The sequence below is a fragment of the Podarcis muralis genome, chromosome 11 (assembly GCF_964188315.1).
Source record: "Podarcis muralis chromosome 11, rPodMur119.hap1.1, whole genome shotgun sequence".
Lineage (NCBI taxonomy): Eukaryota > Metazoa > Chordata > Lepidosauria > Squamata > Lacertidae > Podarcis > Podarcis muralis.
The window spans coordinates 49,389,645-49,416,704 of NC_135665.1; the positions used below are offsets into that span (position 1 = coordinate 49,389,645).

Consider the following 27,060-nt stretch of genomic DNA (forward strand, 5'->3'; position numbering starts at 1 on the left):
GTGAGCAGGAAAGAAGGGTGAGCCATATCTTTCCCAGTTCTGTCCCATTGTGTACTCAGTGCAGCACCAACCCAGGCTAGAGAGATGGGATTACTGTGGTTCACCAAAGTTCATTCTCCCCCATCAGGAAATCTCTATACCCCAGGGCTGGACCAGACGGTCTGCATCTGACTCTGGGTCTTAGGGACACATTAGGCATGTTGTTGTTGTACCACCCACCAAGCTGCACTGACTGAGCAAGTCTTGAGCGTGGTGTTGTAGGAATCCCAGACAATAATTCTGGGTGATTTCAGCAACCATGTCAAGCCTGCATCTGGAGCAGCTCACAATTTCAAGGCCTCCATGACAGCTGTCTCAGATACCCTTTACTTTGTCTTTGCTCCAAGTGGGGAGAGGGGTAGTCTAGAGTGGGTGTCTCTGTGACTCTGTTGTCATGGTCAGACCACTTCCTAGTGAAGATTAGACTTCCTAGTGAAGCTAGCAGTATCCCCACTGCAAGGGTGGGGGAGCGATTAAGATAGTCTGCCCTTTGAGACTTAGGGATCCTGATGGAAACTGTTTTGGTCATCCTGTATTTTGACTTCTGTTGGAAGAAAGGAGTGTGTGTGCCCACTCTCAGCTTTCAATACCACTGACCACGTTATCTTTCTGGAATGGCTGTCTGAGTTGGGGGGTAGGTGGCATCACTGTGTTGTAGTTCCAATACTACTTGGATGATTGTTTCCAGAAGATGGTGCTTGGGGAGTGTCATCCGGTCCCATGGAGTCTTCAATATGGGATTCCACAGAATTCAGATTAATCCCCCATGTTGTTCGACATCTGCAGGAAATCACTGAGTGGGGTCATCTCAAGTCTTGAGTACATTATCAGCAATATGCTATTGATGCACAGCTCATCCTCTTTATATCTTCAGCTGCAGCAGTGGATATGTTGGACCAATGTCTTGCCTCATTACTAGACTGGATGAGAGCCAATGAACTGAAACTCAATCCGGAGAAGATTGAGGCACCATTAGTGAATGGCTCCCTAGACTGGTGAATGGGAGGTAACCTGCTCTGGATAAGGTTACATTCCCTCTGAAGGAGCAGGTACATAGCTTGGTGGTACTTCTAGATCCATTACTGTCACTTGAGGCTCAAGTGGTCTTGGTCATGCTGCTTCCATCAGTTTCAACAGGAGGTCCAGTTACTCCCCTATCTGGACATGGATAGTCCAACAGCGGGTAGCACTGTGGTCTGAACCACTGAGCTTCTTGGGCTTGCCGATCGGTTGGTCGGTGGTTCAAATCCGTACAATGGGGTGAGATCCAATTGCTCTGTCCCTGCATCTGCCAACATAGCAGTTCGAAAGCACACCAGTGCAAGTAGACAAATGCCGGCTACCTTGGCTGAAAAGAAATGAGCGCTGCACCCCATAGACACCTTTGACTGGACTTCACCATCCAGGGGTCCTTTACCTTTTACCTTTAGTCCAACTACTGTTATATATGCTCTGATGACCTATACATTAGATTACTACCATGCATTATATGTGGGGCTGCCTTTGAATGCAGTTTGGAAACTGCAGCTGGTGCACAATTTAGCAACCAATTTGCTCACAAGTGCACGACAATCTGAGCCCATAAAACCAATCCTGACCCAACTTTACTTGCTCCCAATTAGTTTCCAGACCCAATTCGAAGTGCTGGTTTTGGCCTATAAAGCTTTATGTGACTAAGGACCACCTTTCCCCATATGTACTGACATGGAACCTGTAATCATAATATGAGGCCCTTCTTCAGGTACCCACCCATCCACCCTGATCCATGGGAGGTCCAGAGAGTGGAATCATGAGAATGGGCCGTCTCAGTAGCAGTTCCTCACTTGTGGAATGCTCTCCCCAGAGAAACTCAGTTGGTGCTGTCATCACATATCTTTAGGCGCCAGCCAAAAAAAAAAGAGGCATTTGGCTTTTAATTATCTATGGCTTCCTTGAATGGGTGGGATGTTTTTTCCCAGCTTTTGAAAAACTGACTTTCATATTTTTGGGGTTTTTTATTCCAGTTTTAATGTATGCATTTGTTTATATATGGTAAGTCGCTTTGAGTTAACTTGGTAAAAATTGTGTCAACGGCCCTTTGCATCTCATCATTCCACAAGGTATGGAGGGCCTCAACAGATTTGGCCTTCACTAGGAGTCAAAGGCTTTAGTGTGGGAGGCCCTGTCCTGTAAAACTGCACACCTGTAGCAGTTCAAGGAGAACCATTCCCGCCTGCTTTCAGAAGTATTCTGAAAACAGTACTGTTTAGGCAGGCTGATTTTTTCTTTTTAATCAACCAGTATCTGTTGATATTTTAAATTATGCTTTATGTCTGTTTTTAAGATCGATTTCATCATATTTTGTGTGTTGTAATCTACCCTGCTATATTTTATGAAAGTGCAGATTATAAATAAAAACATAAACATTATAAACACAGAATAATTTCTTTTTTAGATACTATCTAAATCTGACTGGTATTATTCTAAAGACTGCCTTCTTTGTCCAGTAATAATATCTACGGTCAGCTCAATCTGCCCCTTACTAGCACTCTTAATGTACATCTTGTCACTAAACAGTTTGAAAATAAATAGGATGAAGAACAAAACGTGCTCTTGGTGTTGGATTCTCATGTTATGGAACACCCTTCTCCTTGCCTAGATTGGACGGGTGACCTTTTTATTTAGTGATGCATTTAGCTGCCAAGGATAAAGGGAGCTTTATCTATCATCGCAAAAATTAATTAACACTGGTAGAAGGGCAGCAATACTATGGGGGGGGGTTATAGCACTATACATCAACAATAGAGATAAAGGTTTTTTTTAAGACAGGCAGTGCTGGAGTTCTGTAACTTCAGAAAATATTAGAAAGCAGTCTGCCACACATTCAAACACATTAATGTACATAGAAGACATATCTTTATGATGTAAAGGAAAGAAAGAGGAGTTGCATTTAACAAAAGATGTAACCAAATATTATAAATTCTTCAGGTTGTACAGCAACTAACTATATATCTGAGCTCAGCTAAACTATTAAGCCAACAAGTGGTCTAAACATGTTTCTTTCCCAACAATGTGACTAAAAAATTAATGGTATCATGAAGAAGAAAGTACATAATGAACATGTACTGACAAAAGGTACATGTTCTTAGTTTTTTGAAACTTCTAATTGGAATTGTTTTTTCAACTTTTTGGATTTTCAGTTTCATCAGGAATTAGTGTTGACCAAGCTTGAATAACAATTTTTGAGGGCAGGAAGTAAGGTAAAGAATCCTGATATTTATTTCTTCAGTGTCCAACTCTGTGAGGCAGTCCTGCAAAACCTGTGACCCACTAAAGCCAGACTTGCCCAACCTGGTGCCCTGCAGATGTTATAGACTAAAACTCCCATCAACTCCAACCACTGACCATGATGATTAGAGCTGATGGGAGCTGTAGTAAAAGGCATATTGGAAAAGGCTTCATTTAAGTTATAGGCATCTGACCAGGTGGCCCTCCAAGCCCTTCCCATTACTGTAAAATAAAAAGAAAAGAGGAAGAGAGGGAGGGAGGGAGGGAAAACAGATGGCTTTGCAAGCTGCATTCTGCTTGATAGGCCAAAACTCTAAGCAGTATGAGGGTTATGAAAGGTATAAACAGTTATGAATCTGAAACCTGGAGGTTTTTTTATGTAGAAGGTAATCAGGAATTTCCAGAATAAATGTGCCATATTATTTATATTTTCTTAGAAATAAACTATAAACTATGATACACTGAAACAGCCTCTCTCTAGAAACACACTTTAGCCCTCCACGTGGGCAATGTGTTGAAAGACTGTCAATTTTCAAAGTGTATCAAAAGTTATTGTTGAGTTATCCTTTCATCTAACATAGTCATGTTCTTGTTAGAAATCCACAAGTTTTCTGTCCTGAACTTTCTTTATCCTGAACTTTTGTCACAGATCTAGGTTTCTTATCTACAACAGTATCAAAGAACCATACAGTTACCTTTAGGGGTTCCATCACTTCCAGCAGGAGAACATACGGACTGTGGTGATCTCAAGGAAAACGATGCAGTGTTCCTTACTGAAGAATCACCCTCCTAGGGATCATATTAGTGGATTATTAGAAAGGAGCAATTTTTTCAATGACTTCCAGTTTTTGCTTTTTATGAAGTTGCCACAAGAATAATTACCAGTGCAATTTCTCTATCATGCCACATATTAGCAACAACAAGGACTTCATTTAACAGTGGTACCTCTGGTTACGAACTTAATTCGTTCCGGAGGTCTGTTCTTAACCTGAAACCGTTCTTAACCTGAGGTACCACTTTAGCTAATGGGGCCTCCCACTGCTGCCATGCCACTGGCATGCGATTTCTGTTCTCATCCTGAAGTAAAGTTCTTAACCCAAGGTATTACTTCCGGGTTAGCGGAGTCTGTAACCTAAAGTGTTTGTAACCCAAGGTGTTTGTAACCCAAGGTACCACTGTATATGAAAATAAAAGCATTCATCATATAGTAGTACAATCGAGCTATTAAAGTTAAGAATTATGAACAAAGCATTACTAAATTTTGTGGTTCAAATCATAGGCTAAAGAGAAAAACATTTCTTAGCAAACTTAATCTCAATTGAGAAGAAAACACTCCTCCATCTCTTTCTCCAGCTTTTTTTAAGAGCTTGGAGGAAGTAGGGGAGGAAAACTAGTACTACAAGAGGACGAGGAGGGATACTCTATTTCTCTCACATCCAGGGTAATGAAACAGCTCTGACTCACCATCAACAGTTTAGGGCTACAGTGATGCATTCTCAAAGTAAATGCAATGTGGAGCTATTTCCCTGAGAACCTGAAAACAGTTTCACATTGCATCATGCCCTCCCTGCACCCAAAAAAGCTTTCAAAATATGTGAAACATACCAGGAAGTGTGAGGAACTAAGAATTCAACAAGTTATCACACAAGCTTAAGTATTCCTTTAAAAACCATCGATCAGCAATACTAATCTCATTTTGTAGGTTACTTGACCAAAAGTAATACAGGAATGTTTTACCATAAAATATTTGTCATTCAAGTACAGTATTAAACAAAAACACCCAAAGGCAATGTTTCTACTGCTCTCTATCATTTTCAGTGAACTAATTTATAAAATCAGACTGGAGACAAAGTCTGAAGTTGTGCTAAAGTTTTGGTACCTAACACACACACACACACACACACACGCACACACTAGATGACAGACACACACACACACACACACACACACACACACACACACACTTATTTATTATTTATTTATTTATTTATTTATTTTCAGGGAACAGTGCCTTAAGGTTTATAAAACATTAAAATGATTTGTTACATACTTCACTGCTTATTCTGTGCACCATTTGCAGGTAGTCTTCACTTGAGCCATGTCTAGAATTATCAGCATGGTGATTAGCTGAATTGCCTGACAACTGACTTGTAACTTTATTTTCATGTATATTCCTCATCCCAATGGGACTGGATACTGAAGCTGAAATAAGAGAAGATAAGAGTGAATGCATACGTTTAAATATTTTCTAGCATAATTTTTCAATAACCGATTTTATATTTATATTTAATCAGTGTGGTTTCTATGTTTTCTTTAACTAAAAACATATTTCAGAGATCAGATTTTGAGAACTAGTACTCCACATATTCTAAGATTGACTAGATGAACATGGTTCCTAAACTAAATTTTGCCTAAGCTCTACACAGACTTTGACTCCAATGCACCTGTGACACATGGGAGAGTTGTGGCTTTTTTTCTGTATGTCAATTCCATCTGCTTAATGGTTACTAAGGTGTTCTGCCTTGCAGTCATCCTCGGCATCCTCTTGATGTCAAGAAACTCAAGAGTGTATGACAATACAATATATTGTATTTCACTGCTTCAAAAACTTTGAAAAAGAACCCCAACCCTTAACTCTTGAGTCACAGTGAATCCCAGGAAGTCCATTCCTACGCTATTTCCCTGCTTTGGAGAGGTAATTATTAGCATTTCTACCTTTCCCTTTTGCTGTCTTCTCTGTTTCCCTGACCTTGCCATTCATTCTACCCTTCTTTGACCCAAAGCAACTCTATTTTGAGTTTCTCCACTGCACTTAGGCCTCCACTGCATTCTGGATCACAAGCACTGCTCCCCACTCATTAAATGGAAAATGTGAGCTTTTCCCCACTTCCATCCCTTACCCTCTCATACACATATAACTGTTTAAGCCACTTTCCTATTTTTGTAGCAAACACATTTTCTATCTTCACCCAAACTGGAACTCTGTTCTTTGTTATTTCACCATATAACTGAAGTGCATGACAACATTCCATGCACATTTAAAATCTTGCATCCATTGCTGACATGTACACTTTAATGTTTGTGTGCAACATATGATCAGGGACAGCATATAAAGTACAAATTTGTATTGGAATTGTTTTGAATATTATTTTTTTTAAAAATCACCTGTTTGCAGCCTATACTTTCGTTGCACCAGCTTTTGTTTTACTATGTTTTTATATGTGTCAGAAGCCCCCCAGAAACACAGGGTATAATAATAATTATATAATAATATAATTAATATAATAATATAAAGTTACAGAATTGTAATTAAAATTGTTGTTGTTTTACTTACAATTCTGTTAATAGTAACACTGTTAAAATAAAGGTCTGACATAACTAATTTGTGTCTTCAAGCTTTAAGCTTTGGCTCATAGTTATAAAATTAATTATTCTGAAGATTAAAGTTTTCCATTTACTGTAGTTTATACAGTGGTACCTCAGGTTAAGTACTTAATTCGTTCCGGAGCTCTGTTCTTAATCTGAAACTGTTCTTAACCTGAAGCACCACTTTAGCTAATGGGGCCTCCTGCTGCTGCCATGCCGCCGGAGCACGATTTCTGTTCTCATCCTGAAGCAAAGTTCTTAACCCGAGGTACTATTTCTGGGTTAGTGGAGTCTGTAACCTGAAGCGTATGTAACCTGAAGCGTATGTAACCCGAGGTACCACTGTAACTGCAAGTTGTGTTATCAAATAGGTGGAAATAAAGATTTAGAGAAAAATTAACTAACTATAACTCTCTATTTTAAAGAGAATAATTTGTGTACGCGTAATACATTCTATGAAATAAAAATGGGAGCAATTATTCCATCTTATTGTCTGTGTTGGTAATTTGTTTTAGAGTACAACCTAAAAAGAGTTTTAATGCTCAAGATTAATTCTTAGAAGCAGAATCAGTCACCAGCAGCACATTTGAATATTTTCTTCATTATCCATATGCTCACCAGTTGTAAGGTATGAATTTCTGATATATGGAGAAGTACTTAGATTGAATAGTGTATCAGAATGTGATACAGCAACAAAAACCAACTCTGTACATATATATATTCCAAAGACATAGAGAAAATAAATACCTTGCTGTATCTGCGGGTGAGGCGTGTAACTTGGTGGGTGTGAATATGGCAAATATCCTGCAGGGCTTTGAGGAGCATATGGACTAGGCACAGGGCTGTTTTGTGGTGCCATAAATCTATTACCAGAGCTTGTTTGTGGTGGCACAAATCGACTGCAAATAAAATCCAAACAAAGCATATATGAACATCAATCTAAACATGATTTTCCTTAAATAATTTCACAGATGCTATACAATACAATAAACAGATAATACAATTACTAGTAATTAATGGATTGTATCCACAGGTGCTCTTCCATGAGCAGAAAGCTTCTTCAACTCATGGAAGGGCCATATAGATCTCCCAGAGGAGGAAATTCTTAAGGAAAGACCAGTATTATCCCAGGGAGGAATGGTCCACGGTCTCCTCCCCTGACATGGTCTGGAGAGCTCTTCCACCCCACACCCCAAGAGTCAATGGGGGAGGGGAGGAGTCCTGATGCACTAGTGAAAGTCCTTGTGGAGCTTCTACTGGCAGACTGGTTTGTCAAATATGCCTCCAATAATTTAGATAGAGCAAGGGGATCAGACTGTGAGAATCTAAAATTGATTTGTTTAAAGATCATTATATATTATTCATTAAGATCTGTAATGAACCCTGTATAAAATTTTAGAAAAACAAGTCTGACTAATGAATTTATAAAGATTAAGAAATTTCCTCCTTTTATTTGCACAAGCAAATGAAAATTGGAAAAAGAAGTGCAAGCACTATAAAATCGTGAGCACCGCTGTTGAGTAAAAGCTGCTTACAGAAAATCTCAAAACCCATGTCATAAACTGTGCTTAACTACTTTCCTTGTCCATGTATATCCTAGCAACCTTTTCTAACTGATTATACTATGTGTTTCCTAATAACTTCTCAAATTATAACTGAAGGCACTAAAAAGTTTTCCTGGCATTTTAAGTGCATTGTTTGCATAAAACCAAGACCTTAGTAAGTCAACACACCTTGCATTAAATATCAAATAATTCCTTTTATTGCCAAATATTTGGAGAACAGTCCTTGTGTATTTCATAAGTTCATTTTAATTTTTGCTGTCCAAATTACTATTTCACAGACATTTCTTAACAGAGAATCAATTGCAATTTCGTAGATTCTATCAGAATTTCTCTGTATGTACATCCCTGCAATAATCTTGTGAACTGCTGCTTAAACCCTCATATTGCATCAATTGTTAAGGGAAAGGTTGACATGAGAACTGCCAATAAGGCCGGTTGCTGGGGGGGAGGATTACTTCAGGTGTAACTGAGACAGTTCTGAGAGGTTGGGGAGTCAGTGTTGAAAATCTGAATTCTGGATGCACACTCTACTGAATCCTACCCCTACAGCCTTGCATCATACTGTATGCCATCTTTTTATGGTTCATCTAGTTATGCGTTTTGTCTGGGGTTCAAAGTGCCTCACTTCAGTATTTAGAAAAACAGTAGTCCTTACTCAAAATATTAAATAGGTTTTATATACAGGCTTAAAAAATTATAATCCTATGTTACAAACTTCATTTACCTGGAAGGGCTATGAGAGATAGTGGTTTGCTGATAATTGGAAGATGCAGGACTACCATGCATGGAATTCTGAGACAGTTTGTACTGCGGCATCATCATTCCTTAAAACAAAAACAAAAAAAGCTTTAGAAGTCACATCAAAGTATCTACTTGTATATTTAATCCAATGCTTTGTTTTCCAGTTGTCATAACTAATACAAAATATCTTCAACTATAGCTATTATCTAGATAAAGTATTACAAGCATCAAACACATTTGTGCATATGAAAATGGTATCTGAGCAACATCTCTCTCTCTCTCTCTCTCTCTCACACACACACACACACACACACACACACACTTGGCCAGCATCTCAAAATCCATTCTCAGTGGCATACATAGCTCTACAGCTTTCTGCAATTTTTCAGAGCAGTTACAGGTGCTTATCTTAATGTAGCACACATGAAATACTGGATTACTGCTGAAGGTATAGAAGAAAAAGTAATATACTATACCACCCCTTTATTCTACAGGTCAGAAAAGAATAGTTCAATTCAGACAATACACAAAATCATAATGTGCATAGTTTCAAATCCACTCCATAATTTGAACTTACTAATGTATGGGCAAGTTTAGAGCTGCCAATTTGCTTCATCTTTTCATTTCCTCAGTACTTCCAAAGGAAATGGAGCAATGGCCAAAGCAAAAGTTTGCCAGATACTATGCTAATAATAATCACATTATTATTATTGTTGTTGTTGTTATTATTATTATTATTATTAGCACCCTGACCATCTGACTGGGTTGCTACCTTGAAACACTTGGCTCGGGATAAACCTCAAGTGGCTGTACTACTTAACATTTACTTAGATCCAGTGGTATGCTAGGCACTGCAGAAGAACATAAAAAAGTAACTCCCCTAGGAACAGATGCACTTGTTTGAAAGTGAATGCTCTTGTGTCTAATTCATCTGAATCACAGCACATTTTCATATAATAACAGAAAACCAACTATAAGAATCTGAATTGTATCCACAATCAGTTTAGGGTATCACAATGAAAAGTAACACAGCTGCATCTTATCTTGCTTAGAAATAATAAAATGAATAAAAACTCTCACCACTTTGTACCCCGTATCTGTTTTGCATGCTTTTCTCCCTGAAAACATTAGGATTCCTTGCCAGGACAGCCTGCAGCAAGACTGGTATATCTCCTTCTGGATCATCGCTGCCAAGGTTATCTTTCAGTTCTCTGGCATTGGAGATAAACAAACAGGGACTGATGAGATTTTTTTCAAAAATACAGGAAGTTACTAAACTGACAATTTGTACAAGATCATTAACACATATCCTTTTTTCTTTCCAATGGGAACTGTTGCAACTCATGTTTCTATGTCAGAGTACATGGGCAGCACTCTGGACAGTTACAACCAGAATCACTGAGTTCATTGTATTGAGTTACTTGTACACCACTAAGAGACAATTGTAATTAAGCAGTATGTAAATTGTCAAAAATAAATAATCCTTTGCTCATCGTGGTTAATGTGATGTATCAATGAATAATACTGCAATCCTGAAGAGTCACTCTCAATCTTTGTGTAAGCTATCCTGTAAATTATGGATGGAATATACTCAAATTTCTCTACACAACCAGTTTTGTGTAGCTATCTATTATCTTGTTTTGTCTGACCAATTCCTCTGTCCAATTTATTCTGAAGCTAAATTTTAAACTTTATATTGTTCTTTTGGGCTCGATACTGGCAACTGTGTTTCTGATTAGAAAGACACTTCGCCTGTCTCAATTTTGCCTGTCAATAATTGGCGTCAGAGCAACCATCTTGGCTGTCTTTAGAACTGAGCACCAGATCTTATCTATTTTATTTGAGAAGCTATGAAAAATGCCTACAGGACTTTTGATCAAGTTGTTATGATTAGGCCCAGCTCAGTGTCATGGGAACACACTGTGCCAGCAAGCTTTAAAAAAATATGGATTATACATCTCTAAATTAAATACAGCTTTCACATGCCAAAAGCAGGTCAACGGACGGGATACTTAAGCTCACCTACACTACTGTTCTATCTACTGCCCATAAGATTACTTTGCTTAAACACTTAATATATTGTCTTCACTCTATTTTCATCAGGTCAATAAGCCACACATTCATTAGGAGTTCATGTTAGGGCCACTTTTCCCCAGACCAGAACTCTTTCCTAAGTAGAATTTTTTCTCTATGAAATCTTAAGAATTGTTCAGAACTAATACGTACATTTTTATCCAGCCCTCTCCCGCATCTCTCCAAATAAATTATAATTGGGTGTAGACCCTGGTGAGATGTTCATCTTGTCAGTACAAGGCCACTGATTAAGTTCCCTGTTCTCTAAAATAATTCTTAAGTTTAAAATCCATTCAAACCACCTTCTTTGAAATTAGTTTCTCTACAGCACCAAATCTGAAGTTTATTGCTGGCATCTAATCCAGCGCAATAATAGATAAGTGGCCATCTGTTGCTGAAAAATATACAGCCATGTTCAATAACTACAGAATCTTGCATTTTATTAGGACAGAACAACACAGTAATATCTATAACCTGCCTCTACTATAGTTTATACTGAAACTTTTTGACATTAATTTGTGAAATGACTTTTAATACGTACATATGATCTGTTGAAACCTGGTTGAGGCTGTGCACAAGCTGCGAAACCAAATTTTCATCTCTACAGGCCAAAAGGCAGTTCACCTCTTCTGCAATTCGTCCATTAAAGAGCAAGCTTTTTGTAGTTGTAGCAGGTAAAGGTGATGGAAGAGGAAGCTGGTTCAAAACTATTTTGAAAAGGGTGTAAAAATTTTTGCATTATTCCACCAATACATAAATGTTTTAGAAAGCATTTCTCCCCACCTTCCATTGCTAATTTGAGCATTGTGCAGATTGTGATTGGGAATGTGCTCAGTTACAGTGCCTACTACATCATTAGTGACAATCAGTATTTTGCCAGTGCCAAAACCCATGCCATAGCTGGACTAGATGCATTAATTTCAAAACTAGTTTCACTATTAAGCATCATGCATACCAGTCAAACTATCAGTTCCACCTGCACCAGTGCCCTGTTGCATAGACCTTCAAAAATGAATTTGGGGGATGTTTAGGCACTCTCCTTACTTCAGTACATATATCCCTGGAATATATTTTGTTTTATATGTCCTGTCAATTTCACTTCACAAAAGCTAAATCAACAATGCTCTAAACAAGGCATTTCCTAATCCCTACTATCTTCCCACATGAAGAGTTTAGGAGTGTGCAGGTGATCACCCACCCACAAAGGGAGCCTAGTAAGGTGCTGCAGCTTTCATTTCAAACCAGAACAAAGGAACCTTTAATGCCATCCTTCTACCCAAGAGGAAGGTAGGCAGTATAGAGATTATAGTGTAGAAGCTGCATTTCACTATGCAGGTTTCAATCTCAAAGTTTTTATTAAATTATGAATAAAGCATTCTTTAGTAGGAACCAGATTCCACAAAGGCCCTATGGTCATCTGCCCAATATCCCTCCAACTTTTAGCCACTGACACATAAAGAGAAACCCATAAAATGCCAAAGGGCCGAGAGAGTTTAACGAAAACTAAACCCAACTAAACCCAACTAAACTAAATGTGCAGTTCAAAATTTTGCTCCCCAAATGGGTTAATTAATGAATTGCAACAAAACTCAAGAGAGATACTTACGGTCTGTGAGACTAGCAATCCCTGCAAGAGTAGTGATGGGAACATGAGGCATATCCCCATTCATCCTGAAATGTTGGGATGGTAGTGCCTACACACAGATCTTAGTTCGGAGGCCAGCTATCATTACTTCCCATCTCCCAAGCACTGGAATGAGAAAGAAATACTTGTTTTGCAAAGAACCACTAAGAAGTTCCCAAGTATGAAAAAAACTAATTTTACTCAGCTTTATTATTCTTACAGCAACTATAGTAAAAAGAAGTAAAGAATCTATTGATTTCATCAACACAAGGAAAACAACTGCCATGATTTTCTAGATAGACATTACATGTAAGCAGTTTGTAAAGTCACCAATCAACCCCCCCCCCAAAAAAAAAAACCCCAACAACATGTGGCCAATTAAAATCTGTGTAGGTTATTCAGTTTTGTGCATTTACCTGCACAGTTGGGAAATTAGAAAAATCTAATCACATGCCTCTAGTGATCCTCTAGATTAAATAATTAACATGTGAAAGCAGTTACTTCTTGATGAACCATTACTATAAATCAGCAAGGTAAAAAAGTTTCCTTTCACACATTTGTTTTCTTTAATGTGCAGATAAAGTGAGTTAATTGCACATCTGAAGTGTAAATGTGACTCTTAAAAAAGTACTGGAAATCACTTGGGTCAGGGAGTAATGAGTGGCTCCCTGATGTAGATACACTTGGTCACAGACCTGGGTTTATCTATACATAGTGTGAAATAAGCCTTTAATGTCAAGCAAGTTTTAATTCTACATTCTGACCATTTAACAAAACACAATACTATGAAGTTTCTTAGCCATACAGAGCACATGACAAATCGAAATAAGTGAAAGACTGGAAATAAGAGCATTTGCTTTTACATCTATAGTTAATGCCTAGCTAGTTTCACTAATCTCCACGCATCTGCAGAATGTCTTATAGAATATCAAAAGGCAATTTTTGCACAATCATCGCTGTGGAACTTACAGGGAGATAGTGATCTACTGCTATTTAGAAGTTAATAAACAATAAAGCACAAAAATACATACACCATACATCACACAGGCCAGTTACTGAGTAGCAAAGGGAAGACAGATCAGATTGGGGAACTGTATATGCTGCATTTATCTATAATTTTTAACAGCTGAAGATCTTAGCTAGATCAGGACGATGGTGTTATAACAGAAACTGTTTAGATTAACTTTCTGCAGACAACTTACAGAACAAATATAGCGTAATTTCAGGATGGGGGCTAATTAGAGAATGTTCATCTAGACAAGTCACGTTCAGTTTCATACAGTTCAGATGACTACCACATTTCAACACCCATTCGAAATGAAAATTGTTTTTTAAAAAAATGAAAAGGATTATGCTATGATGAAATGCAATTAAGAACAAAAGTATCCTCTGGTTATATTTCAGCCTACTAAAACTCTTGTTCTTTTAACACCGTAATTTTCAAATTTTTAGATGCAGGACCAACCTTTAACCCAAACATGCATTTGGTGGTCCAGTTCTTTATCCCCCCCCCCAAATATATTTATAAAGTGGTAGTGCTGCTCTTGTGACCCACCTTAGATCATGCCATGACCCAGGAGTGGGTCCCAGCCCACCAGTTTAAGAACAAAGTTTTGATAGGACAAAGTAGGGTGCCTTAGATTTCTCAAATCCTTCTACCCCCTCCCCCTAAGGTCAGTGTTTGCTGTCTCCAATGATGATGCCAGACCAATCATTACTGTAATTTTACACAGTAATCAACCAACATAAAGGTATTTTGTTGTAAAAGATTAAAATGTACTGAAAAATGTACTAATTATATTCCAGTTATATTCCATCTCAATGCTGGGTTTCACCTTACTATTCAAGACTTACTTGGCATGGACCATATTCATCTCATTGCTACATAAATTCCTAATTCAGAATACTAATTACAACTGGCAGCTTTAAGGGCTGTTACCAAAAAATGAACAAGGCAATTACAAATCCAAACAAAAGTATAACATACATAAGAATCAGTTATATGATGAAAAATGACAGCTTATTTTGCTCTGATTTTTGTCCAGTTGCTGGTAGGCTTTGAATTTACATTATAACAAATATAACTGTGCTAGAGACATCTGAGGGTTAAGAAAAAGGCTGTAGTTCAGTAGCAGAGCAAAGGTTTGGCACGCAGAAGGTTCCTAATTCAATCTCCAGTTACATGATTAAGTTGCATGTAATGGGAAAGACCTCTGCTGGAGAACCTTGCCAGTCATCAGAGCAGACAGTATTAAAGCAGATTTCCATATGCCCTTCATTATCATAGTATACCTTCTGCAGCTAGAACTGTGTATCTTTAAGAAGAAGAAATAAATTTGAAGATTGAGGAAAATATTTTTAAAGATGTAAGAAAATAAGCAGCTTTATTGATACAGCTGATTCTCTATGGTTATTTTGATCTATTTTGATCCGTATAAGACAGAAATTAAGTCATCTTCTTTTCATAAAACAAGTTATAGGAAAAGGGCTTCCATTTAATTATATCATTCAAAAGTAATCCTTACACATGCACGTGTCTAAGTATAAATATAGATTTGTCCACAAGAGGGCGCATACTATACTATAGTCTCAGATCAAAGTTACTGTACAGCAATTCTTGTAATACTTGTGTGAAATTCTGAATGCAACAGGTGAAATAAGACAAAACTGTTAGCAAACATGGCATGAGAGGCAGCACTAGCAGTCATCTTAAAGAGGTATAAGCAACTGCTCTCAGTACAAAAACTCAAAAGTGAATAGATCAAAATATTTAAAATCAGTGAATATCATAAAAGTACATCAAATAATATTTGGTATAAATCAAGTATGTCCCCCCGCCCCGCCCCCCCACCATATAATACAAGTTCCTGAACAAACACACATTCCAATTGTTTGCTATAACAGTTGATGCATATTGATTTGCAATTGAATATAACTTTTATACTAGTTAAGAGCATTGTCCAAAACTTTGGCATTATGCAATCCAGATCCCTGTTCTGTATTTCAAATATTATTTTCTGAGAGATCAGGGATAGAATTGTAAAATAAATTGTTTGCTTTTGCTTTCCCTCTACCCAAATGAGGGTCCTAAGCAAAATCCCTTACTTTGATACGGAATGCCCAGAACTTTATAGAAGTTCTGCAGCAACAGAGCAGAACAGTGTTTTTCCATCAGGTAAAAACAAGATGTCTATGCTATTCATACATAATTTTCCTCAGTAATAAATATGCAACTATTGTGTCATCTATAAATCTAGCACTGGTTTACATCCAGAATCGTCCATGGAGGCACAAGTTACTTCCATTGTGAGAAGTGCCTTTTTACCACCTCCGGTTAGTACTCCATCTGTAACTGTTTCTGTTTCTTAGCTACAGTGGTTCTTCCATTGGTTACTTTATGACTAGATTATTCCAAGGTGTTTTATGTGGGGCAGTCTTTTGATTTGGTTCAAAAAGTTGTAAGTGGTGGAGAACACTGTGGCAAGGCAGGTGTCTAGTCACAAACATAACACCAGTACTACAGAAACTGCACTGGCTACCAGTTAGCTACAAATCCAGGTTCAAGGTGCCTGAGGTGACTTACAAAGCCCTATGGAACTTAGGGCCTAGGCAGTATTTGAAATTCCCATTGTTTTAGGTGCATTTTGCAACAGGGAATTTCATTACCATGAGCAGTTTCTAAGCTCTGGGTGCAGCACAGCGCCTAAGATTTCAATTTAAAACTGCAAAGTGGAAAGGAGGAGCTTTTTCTGCCTCCCCACTTCCAGCTACTCTCTGAAGTCTGGAGAAGAGACCCTCTTAAAAATATTAGGGGGGTGGGCGGGGAAGGACTAGACCATGTGAAAAATGAACATGATATTTTAGCTGCAGTTCATCCATTTTTCATCTTTGTATTCTTTTCTAACACTGGGCTTAGGATATTTGCTAGATCACCTTTTCCACTATATACCAACCCGTTATCTGATATCGTCTCTTAACTGTGCCACAAAGATGTACAGTGGCATCATAACTAGAGGTGAGCAATATATCCATACTTTGTTCCTTACAGGTATGAACTCCAGACTGTGATAAAGTTTTCATATTTTTTCACCCTGTATCGAGAATGCACTGCCCAGCTGGCCTTGCAGACCTGGCAGGCAGGAAGCAGCACTTTACAGCAAAGTAAAGCCTTTACTGAAAAGTAAATGGCCCTTTCCTGCCAGATCTGCAAGGCATAAGCCCTTGCTACCTCTAAGCAGCATAAGCCCCTGCTGCCTCTTTGCAGTAAAAGCTGCTTTTTGCATGCACAATCCGCAAGGCACAAATCTCATGCCTCTTGGTAGAGACAGACCAGCATTAATAATAAGTTTCCCTTCTCTTGCTAGGCAGAGTAGAGACCCAGCTTCCCCGCTTTCCCCCCCCAAAAGATCCATGTGGCTTTAAGGCACACACCCATGCCTCTTGCTAGGCAGAATAGAGATGCAGCACGGGTATCAGGCTAAGCACGATTATCAGGGTCTCTACTCTGCCTAGCAAGAGGCAAGGTGTGTGCCTTAAAGCCATGTTTATTAGACTCTTCCTGTGGTATGGAGATTCTGATCAGCAAACAAAGTTTCCTCTTCGGATAAGATCAACGGATAAGATCAATGTGGCTTGGCTCCTGCTTCTGTTCAGGCAAGGATGCATCAATTTACTTCTACAGTAAAGGCTTTATGCATTTGGAAACTAAGGTGCAGACAATGTTGATGTCTGGGCTGCTGTCAGTTCAAATTGCTGGTTTTAGATATACTGTGGTGTATTTTAAGTATCATTTTTACTATTGTTTATTCTACAACTGATGTTTTTAAATGTTGTAAGCCGCCTTGAATTCCAACTTGGCAGGATATAAATATAGTACATAATAAATAAAATAATATGAGAGGCATCCATGTAATTATTTTGAGTTTCTTGGAGGATAAACACTATAAGGACTTAGTAAGTAACACATAATTTGACATCTTTTTTATTAGTGTGGCTCAATATAAAGAACACATATTTTTATTTTTTTTAAAAAGCACAAAATATATAAATATATATACACTATATTATAGTAGTGAGTAGAGCTACATACATGCAGAGCTACATACACACAAGAATGAATTTCATTGGGGACAAATGTAAGGTTCTGCACTTAGGAAGAACCAACTGCACAAATATAAGATGGGGGACACCTGGCTTGCCAGTAAAGGGTAAAGGGACCCCTGACCATTAGGTCCAGTCGTGACCGACTCTGGGGTTGCGGTGCTCATCTCGCTTTATTGGCCGAGGGAGCCGGCGTTTGTCCGCAGACAGCTTCCGGGTTATGTGGACAGCATGACTAAGTCGCTTCTGGTGAACCAGAGCAGCGCACGGAAACGCCGTTTACCTTCCCACCGGAGTGGTACCTATTTATCTACTTGCATTTTGAAGTGCTTTCAAACTGCTAGGTTGGCAGGAGCCAGGACCGAGCAACGGGAGCTCACCCCGTTGCAGGGATTCAAACCGCCGACCTTCTGATCGGCAAGTCCTAGGCTCTGTGGTTTAACCCACAGCGCCACCTGCATCCCTTGGCTTGCCAGTAGTACATGCAAAAAGGATCTACGGGTCTTAGTAGACCACAAGCTTAAAATGAGTCAACAGTGTGATGCAACAGCAAAAAGCTAAGGCTATTCTAGGCTGCACCAACAAAAATATAGTGTCATAGTCCCACTCTATTCTGTCTTGGTCAGACCATGCCTGGAGTACTGTGTCCAGTTCTGGGTGCCACTATTTAAGAAGGATATTAACAAGCTGGAATAAGTGCAAAGGAGGTCAACCAAGATTATCAAGTGTGTGGAAACCCAGCCTTATGAGGAATGGTTGAGGGAGCTGGGTATGTTTAGCCTGGAAAAGAGGAGACTGAAAGGAAATAGGGTAGCCACTTTCAAATATCTGATGGAGTGTCACATGGAAGATGGGGGCAGCATGTTTTCTCTTGTTCTGGAGGGGGCAGGATCCAAATGAATGGCTTCAAGTAACAAGAAAGGAGATTCTGGCTAATCAACAGGAAGAACTTTCTGACAGTAAGAGCTGTTCGAAGATGGAAATGACTCCCTTGGTAGGTGGTACACTGTCCTCCCTTGGAGGTTTTGAAGCAGAGGCTGGCTGGCCACCTGTAACCTAGTTTTCAGGTGCCAAGTGGCACCTAGATTATCTACCTGACTTTCTAACACTGATCTACAACAGTTCCCAATGTGTTATGGAGCCAAGTACATGGTGTTGCTATGGGTATATAAGACCCTTAACAGAACAGTAATATATTCTCCAGAAATCTTTAATGGTTTAGTTTAACATGCTATGACTGAGTAAATTTTCATTTAATTAAACGCATCAAATTTAGATTTTTATTTTTCCGCAAAAGTTCCAGCCTTATTTCAGACATCATGATATATTGAGATATTGCAGTGTTTAGCTGGCGATATATTGTGATATTGAAAACCAGACATCACCAAGCCCTAATCATAACTGGAATGCCGTCCCCTCAAGAATCAGGTTGATGCAAACCCTGATGTGTTTAGCTTTCTTTTAAAGATTTATTTATTTATTTATTTATTTATTCAGGCATTTAGTTAAATTGACTGGAGATGTTTTACTGTTTCCATAGTGCTGCTATGAAAATGTGATGTATTATTGCAGCGGTTTGATTTTCAGATTATGTATTTTATTACATATTACATATTTTTATGGTGTATCCTGCTGTGGAATTGGTTTAAACGATGAGCAGGTAAATAAATAACTAAATATAAAACTTAAACTCAGTCAGTTATTGTTTTCAATGCTTTTCTTTTACACAGAAAACTAGTTATTTGATTAGCAGTCATGAATTATTATTATTATTATTATTATTATTATTATTATTATTATTATTAATGTATATAGTCCATATTCTCTTATAATTTTGAAGTTTGCAAACCTTATCTAGCCTGCATTAGATGTCACAACCAATGTAATCTTCTTAAAATTACCCCTCTAAGATTTCTGCTCAAAACAAATTCAACAATCAGTCACATGTCTAATAAGCTGGGTTGCACTTTAAAATGTTCAAAAATTAAAAAAATAATGTTCACACAAGAACAACAGGGGATACTATATTTGATGCTAACTCTCTTTTTGCTGGGGGCATGGGTGTCTAGTTCCTTTTGCTACAAGCATTATGCACTCCAGGAATCAGGCCCTTGCAGCCAAGAAGCCCACCCCAGGCTTCAGACAGAGCTCCGCACAGGCCTGCCAGGGATACATTGCAACACTTTGTTACAAGGTCTCTATTTGTTATTTTCTACCAGGCAGTTCCAGTCTGATCACACTGCTAGCTACATGATAATTTCTAGAACAATTCAATTTTATATTGAATATATGAAATCCTCACCTGTTTCAAGTTTGCCTGTACCAGAAAATCTAACTTTTTAAACAATTTATGTCGTTAGTGGTTGTTGTTGTTTAAGCCAGTACAACACCTAGTGTAAATTGGAGAGTCCCTATCTAGGCATGCTACTCAGTGATGCAACTCCAAAAATCATTGAAAGAAACCACTATTTCAGCTAGGACACAACCACCATGAACAATGAAGAGTCATCTTATTTACAAAGATGTATTTGTCAAAGTGAGCTCTGGTTAAAAACAGACTAACAGAGCTACGCCCCTGTAATTTGTTGCTAGGAATATATAAGCAGCCCCAAGTATTATCTGAAGCAGTTGAAGCCCATCTATCAGTGTTCAGTGGATAGGGAGATCCACAGACAGCTGTTATCCTTCCAAGTTCTCAGAATCACAGCTAGCCTCTAAGGCACTCTACTGTCATAATAATGGGGAGGGGTGAGAACAGAGCATAGATTTAGTCATTTTTTATTTTTTACTGTACTTGAAAACAAATGAAAACACCAATACTGAAAATGATACTTTTTTCAAAAAGGCAAAAAGATTTGCTAAATCTTTAAATAGTCTTCAAAGTAAATGTATTAAGCAAACTAACAAAAACAATTGCCTCACATTAAATGTGAATACATCATTCAATGCAGTTTAGACTGGTTAAAATCACGTCAGAATAAAACAGTACTATCTAATAACAATAAAACAAAGGGAGGCGCAGCACCTGATATATGGTAGAAAGGAGTATGCAGGGGAAAGGAGAGTCGTTTAATGAGAGTTGAAGTAGAAAGGGGGCCTCTGCAGAGCACTGCACACAAGGATGGAAAAATTGTAAACAGATGCTATATCATATCCCATATCAAACCACAATCTCAATAATTGGCTTACTACAAATCTATACAGTGGCAATCAGAGTCAAAATAATTTCACACCTTTGCTCACAGAAGCATAGGCACCTTCCACATACCTCTATGGATGAAACCATACAATTCTTATATAGAACTGCATAAGATACTTTACTCATATCTGTTAATTCCTTTGCCACTCTAACCTTTGGTCACTTTTCAGATTTGCCAGTGCTGCAAAAGCAATAACAACTTCCTTTTCACCATATAAAACATCAAATAGAGCAGCTACTATTGTGAAAACTTCACAGCAAGTTCTATTCCAATGAATGCAGCAATGCCCCCTGGTGGCCATTCAAGGATCAAAATCTAGTCTATGTATCAAAAGATGCTACTCTTCCAATCTTGGTCAAGGGATCAATTTAAAAGACAAAAAGGAATAAATACTTTTATTTGTAGATCCTGGTAAATATTCAGAACATTTCTGCATTACTTGTTTTGAGACTCCTAATTATTTTTCAAATACAACCTTATAAAAGCTCAAGTGAAAAGCTACCAGATGCCAACAACGTATTAAAAGGAGAGATCCCAGGCTACCATCTTATTTTAAGTTTCAGATAATATAATGAAAATTACTAGAATAAAAAGAAGTGTCATGTGATTATACATTCAAAATATTGTACAGTGGTGCCTCGCAAGACAAAATTAATCCGTTCCGCGAGTCTCTTCATCTTGTGGTTTTTTCGTCTTGCAAAGCACGGCTATTAGCGGCTTAGCGGCTATTAACGGCTTAGCGGCTTTAAGAAAAAGGAAACAAACTCGCAAGAACTCGCAAGACGTTTTGTCTTGGGAAGCAAGCCCATAGGGAAATTCGTCTTGCAGAACGACTCAAAAAACGGAAAACCCTTTCGTCTAGCGAGTTTTTCGTCTTGCAAGGCATTCGTCTTGCGGGGCACCACTGTATATCCAGGTAGCACATTTGAAATACACCCGTGTAGTAGTTTCTAAACAAGATAAAGATTGTGTTATATTGAACTGGTCCAACTGTAATATAATCTAGCTATGTACCTGATGTAAAATAAAACAATTTTACAATTTAAAAAATATGAACAGCACTCAGCACATTTAGAACACAATGGTTTGGATCTTGCATAAATTTACGTGCCTTTCTGATGGCAAAGTTCCCAAGGATGGCAGGATCCCAAAGGATGTGCTTTACGGGGAGCAGGCTTCAGGCACCAGGCCCACTGGCAGACCAACTCTGCATTACAAAGATGTCTACAAAGCATGTGACATGAAGGCTGCCAACACCAACCCAACCCTATGGGAATCCCTTGCAGATGACCACAGTGCCTGGCGGCAGACAGTCAGGTCATGTATCCACACCAGTGACTAGAGGAGGAATGACTACTGGGAAGAGCACAAAAAGAAGAAACGTCATAGTACACCTGCAACAGCAGAACTGAACGCTTTCATCTGCCCCAGCTGAAACAAAATATGTCTTTCCCATATTGGTCTCTACAGCCACAGCAGACACTTCAACCTTCCAACAGTTAGATTTTACACACACATCCCCCAAAAGGCACACTCCTCCACAGTCTCCCGAGACAGACGGATACTGCTAACAACAAGAACAACTACTCAAGGAAGGCAGCCCAACCCCAAATTCTGCCCTGTCCCACTGCAGTCCCCCAGAGGGTCCTTCAAACTTCTGGACTGGCTTTTAGGAGTATGCAGTAGGATAATGTGGGGAGTCAAAGAAACCTCATTGCAATAGCAGAGTTCGTTTCATGCTTCTCTGGTTCTCAACCAGTCTAAGAATTCTATTATTTCAGGAATGTAAATATAAATATTTTATTTGTACCACCATGTTCAAAATATGTGCATTCATGTTTATGAACAAGGGTTCCCAAGGCAAAGGTGGCAGTCTTTGTTGATGGTGCCAACCACCTTTTTAAATCAATAATGTGGACCAAAATATAACTTAGCATGACAGTTCCAAACAGTGTCAAGATATCACCATCCCACTGGGTGGAACATCATCAAGTTTGGCATGACAGGTCCACCCTGCACCTATTTTGATGCCTCTTAATATATAGTTGCACGATTCCCCAAGAGGTAAGTGGCAGTCTTTGTCTGTTTGGATGCCAGGTGCCATTTTGAATCAAGATGATGGACTGAAACATGACTTTGGTATGACTTTGCCCAATTTTTGGCAGATCAGCCCAAACCAATGATTTATATGCATCTTGTATCATTGCCCAGATCATATATTTCTTGTAACACTGAAACTCTGAAATGTAGTCCCTACATATCCATGTATAACTCATATGCAATTTAGGTGGAAGACCTAGAAAACTTTTAACGTTCAGTTCACATAATTCACTTGGTGGAAACAAGACTTTCATGGCTGCTGCTTACAACAAAAATGTTAGGGAGCAAATGTTGCACACAAGAAAACAAGGAATCAGGGGGAGAGGGATTGTGACAAGAGACAAGTGAGGTCTGCAAAATCGAACAAATCAAATCAGTACACTTCTGAAGAAACTACATTTTAGTTTATGGACAAGTTACTACATTGTTCACACATTTAAAAATAGTCTTAAATTTATCAACAAAGCAAGTATGAAAAACAGAATGCATCCTTCTAATGCATATTTTATGATAGCGTGTTATTCTTTTAGAAAGCTCTTTGACTAAAGAACAGGATGAAAATGCTTTACATAATAAAAGTGCACATACTGGGTAGAATTCAATGGTGCAGAAGCAGACATAAAATGACTTTGCCGCCTTCTCCTTCCCCATGAAGCTTCCTATGTGCCCCAAAAAAATCTGCCCTGGAGAGTCACCCACCCTTTTTGAAGGTGAAAGAAAGGTAACAGAGAGAAAGAGACAAACAGGAAGTTCTGCTATGTGGGTGGAAGTCCATTCTGCTAATGTTGGATTCAACCAATCATCTTTATAGTAAGAAAATGAAACGAATTAAGTTTAACAAAATGTCTTACAGTGCAACCTTATATATGCTTACGCAAAAAACAACGTTCTATTAAATTAAGTGTAACTTGTTCCCAGGTAAATGGTGTTTGAATTGCAGCTTTAGTTTCAGTTTTCTTTCACCATTTATCAATTTGTGGTTCACCTCTTTCTTTCTCTCTTCTTTGCATTTCTGGCCATTCTCTGTGATGCCTCAGTGTGTTTTATAAAGTCTTAGTGGGTATAACAGATGTACACTCTGCACTATAGTACTGAAAGTCTACTTAACTATTTTCTGCATTTTGTGTGTCTTCTACACAATACTCTTTCCTTTTGCCCCATGTGTTGCCCACAGACGATTCCCCTCCCATTTTTTGTCATCTTCCTCCCTTTCAGAATCTAAATGCTTCAAATTCCCCAATTGCCAATCTCTAAATTGATTTTCATAATCATATTTCACAGAATGGCAGACAGATCAATCATTTGTCTTTTATAGACAGGAGCAGGGGATATTTTTACCCCAGTTAAAAAGCAGAGAAATGAGAGTGAGAATATTCAGCAACAAAGATTTCCATGGAACCTCCATGGCAGTCCTAGATGTAACACCACTTACAGATGCTGTGTAATCTTACCATGCAAGAAAGGAAAGCAGAGAACAACTCATTGAAGACTGCACATTTAGGTATGCTTATGAGCCCTGCGGTGGTTGGTGCTGTGGTCTAAACCACAGAGCCTAGGGCTTGCCGATCAGAAGGTCAGCGGTTCAAATCCCTGTGATGGGATGAGCTCCCATTGCTCGGTCCCAGCTCCCGCCCACCTAGCAGTTCAAAAGCACGTCAAAGTGCAAATAGATAAATAGGTACCGCTGCGGCGGGAAGGTAGACGGCATTTCCATGTGCTGCTCTGGTTTCGCCAGAAGCAGCTTAGTCATGCTGGCCACATGACCCGGAAGCCAGTAAAGCGAGATGAGCACTGCAACCCCAGAGTCGTCTGCGACTGGACCTAACGGTCAGGTGTCTCCTTTTTGAGACCTGTGACACAAACATATACTCCATGCTAATCTGGAGTAAGTTATACAACTTGATTCACTACTCAGTTGCTAACATAGAACAATGTCATCTACCAGCTTCATCCAATTAGCATAAATGAAACAGTTGGGAAGATCTATTCTTAATACCCCACTGTAAATATGGTAGAGTGGTTAAACATGGCTCCAGATAGCTTAGTGCGGGGGGGGGGGGGCATTATACTGGCATATTTAAATATACTGGAAAATACAGGAGAAAGAGAACTGGAAGAAACTGATTTTGGCTTCTGGTCATTTAAGATATTTTAACATGCCCTAGTCTCAACTGTGGAATAGTGAGATGTGGATAGGCCAACAGCACAACTGAACCAACATTGTAGACCTCCCACCACACCGATGCTGTTTTTGGTACTCCCAATGCTACAACAATGAAACAGGGTGGACAATAGCCAGAGCACAAATGGCAGAAAACCTGCAATGAAGATGACCCAAAATACACTAGAGCACATAATTCTGCCTATGGTGCGGAAGCCAAGGCTTACGTTGCTTTCCACTGCAGCCTTCTGTAACCTAGGCACTTTGAAGATAAAATCACTCATCTCCATAACAATATAGATGTCATGCTTTTGATGGGTCCTGCTGAAGTCTCCAAAACCTTGTCCAGATTTATTAAAGTCATTTAAGACCTTGGGGCTGGATGATGTGGACAGGGTATTTGGAGTTGTACCTTGGCTGGCCCTCTTGACCCTTACTTAGCATGACTTTTCAAGAGCCAATTAAGGAGGGCTTACCAGGTGGGTGCAGGGTTCAGTAACTGCATCACTGCATGAAGTGGAGGTGTCTGCCACCTTAGAAGGCAATTAAAAAGCCTTTGACTCAAGAGATTTAAGACAATTACCATGTTGTTGTAAATACACCCAAAAGAAAATGCTCAAGAGGGGAGGAGTTGGGGGAGGGAACTGACATATATGCAGTACTCACTTCCTTTTTTTCTTTCTTTTTCGGATTTAATATATGGTTTTATATATAACAATTACCAAAAAGAGAGAGAGAAAAGAATACAAAAACAAAATCTCAACTCCAGGGGCCAAGTTTGCCAAAGTCCAATCTGTGATTTTGATAATTGCTATTCTTCAGGATCATCAGGAAAGTATTTTATAAATGGAGGCCATATTTCAACAAAATTGTCTACATCATTTGTATTATCCAATGCGTGTAATCTCTTTGTTATTTTTTTTCTGATACAGCAATAGACCATGCATTCTGTTTCTAATGACAGATGTAGCAGGAAATAAGGGACTTTCAATGGCCAAACTAAACATCTCACTCTTGACATATGAAGCACTTGACTAGCAGTGGTTCTCCAGGATTTCAGACAGGGTTCTCTCCCAGCCCTACCTAGGAATGCTGGGGACTTAATCTACAACATTCTGCATGCAAAGCAGATGCTTTACCACTGAGCTGTGACTCTTCCTCCATATGCCTTCACAGAAGTAAACTCTACTAGTGGGACTTATTCCTAAGTAAATGCAGATAGGAAAAGCACAGGCAAAAGTACAGGAACAAGATGCTTGTGAGACGCATGCAAGCAGGATCTGATCTAGAAAGGGGGGGGGAGGGTTGAACCAGCAGAGTACAGATTTCCATTTATTCCTAATAATGCCTGACCTATTAAACCCACCTAAACCTCCTGGATTCTCTTCCTAACCTCTCAAATTTTCCCTTTCAAACAGTGCAGGGTTGCATTTGGCTCAGGAACTAGACACATTTCTGATATTACTGTCTATGCAGTCTTGTACACAATTCTGTTGTTTGCTGCTGTTTATTTTGTTATTTTTTACATGCTTTCGATATACAATACTAGGAGTTTGGAAAGGTGACTTAAATGAATGATTTTTTTTTACCAAGCTTCAGATACTACATTTATGCTTACAATTCCCAAATTTGTTTTTCTATCACTTAACTCTATCAACTCCAGATAGTGCTGGGAAACACTCTAGTCTGAAACTTGTGAGAACTACTGCCAGTCAGTGTAAAGCTGGGATCCCCAACATGCTCACAGACACCCACCAGACCATGAGATGCTATGAACGCATGGGGGGGGGCAGGCAGCTATAGGTTTTCCCCCTGCTTTCCATG

At 38.8% G+C, this 27,060-nt stretch overlaps 1 protein-coding gene across 3 annotated transcripts in view; it reads right to left on the reverse strand.

Annotated features, from left to right (window-relative positions):
- NIPBL (NIPBL cohesin loading factor) overlaps positions 1 to 27,060 on the reverse strand; it is a 121,923-nt gene that overhangs the window by 55,157 nt on the left and 39,706 nt on the right. For all 3 annotated transcript variants that reach the window (XM_028748762.2, XM_028748759.2, XM_028748760.2), the window contains exons 2-8: positions 12,658 to 12,801; positions 11,593 to 11,758; positions 10,059 to 10,189; positions 8,962 to 9,061; positions 7,420 to 7,571; positions 5,357 to 5,508; positions 4,002 to 4,095 (exon numbers count right to left, since the gene is read on the reverse strand). In XM_028748762.2, the coding sequence (XP_028604595.2) occupies positions 4,002 to 4,095; positions 5,357 to 5,508; positions 7,420 to 7,571; positions 8,962 to 9,061; positions 10,059 to 10,189; positions 11,593 to 11,758; positions 12,658 to 12,721 (859 nt within the window). In that variant the 5' untranslated portion in view covers positions 12,722 to 12,801. The remainder of the gene's footprint in view (positions 1 to 4,001; positions 4,096 to 5,356; positions 5,509 to 7,419; positions 7,572 to 8,961; positions 9,062 to 10,058; positions 10,190 to 11,592; positions 11,759 to 12,657; positions 12,802 to 27,060) is intronic.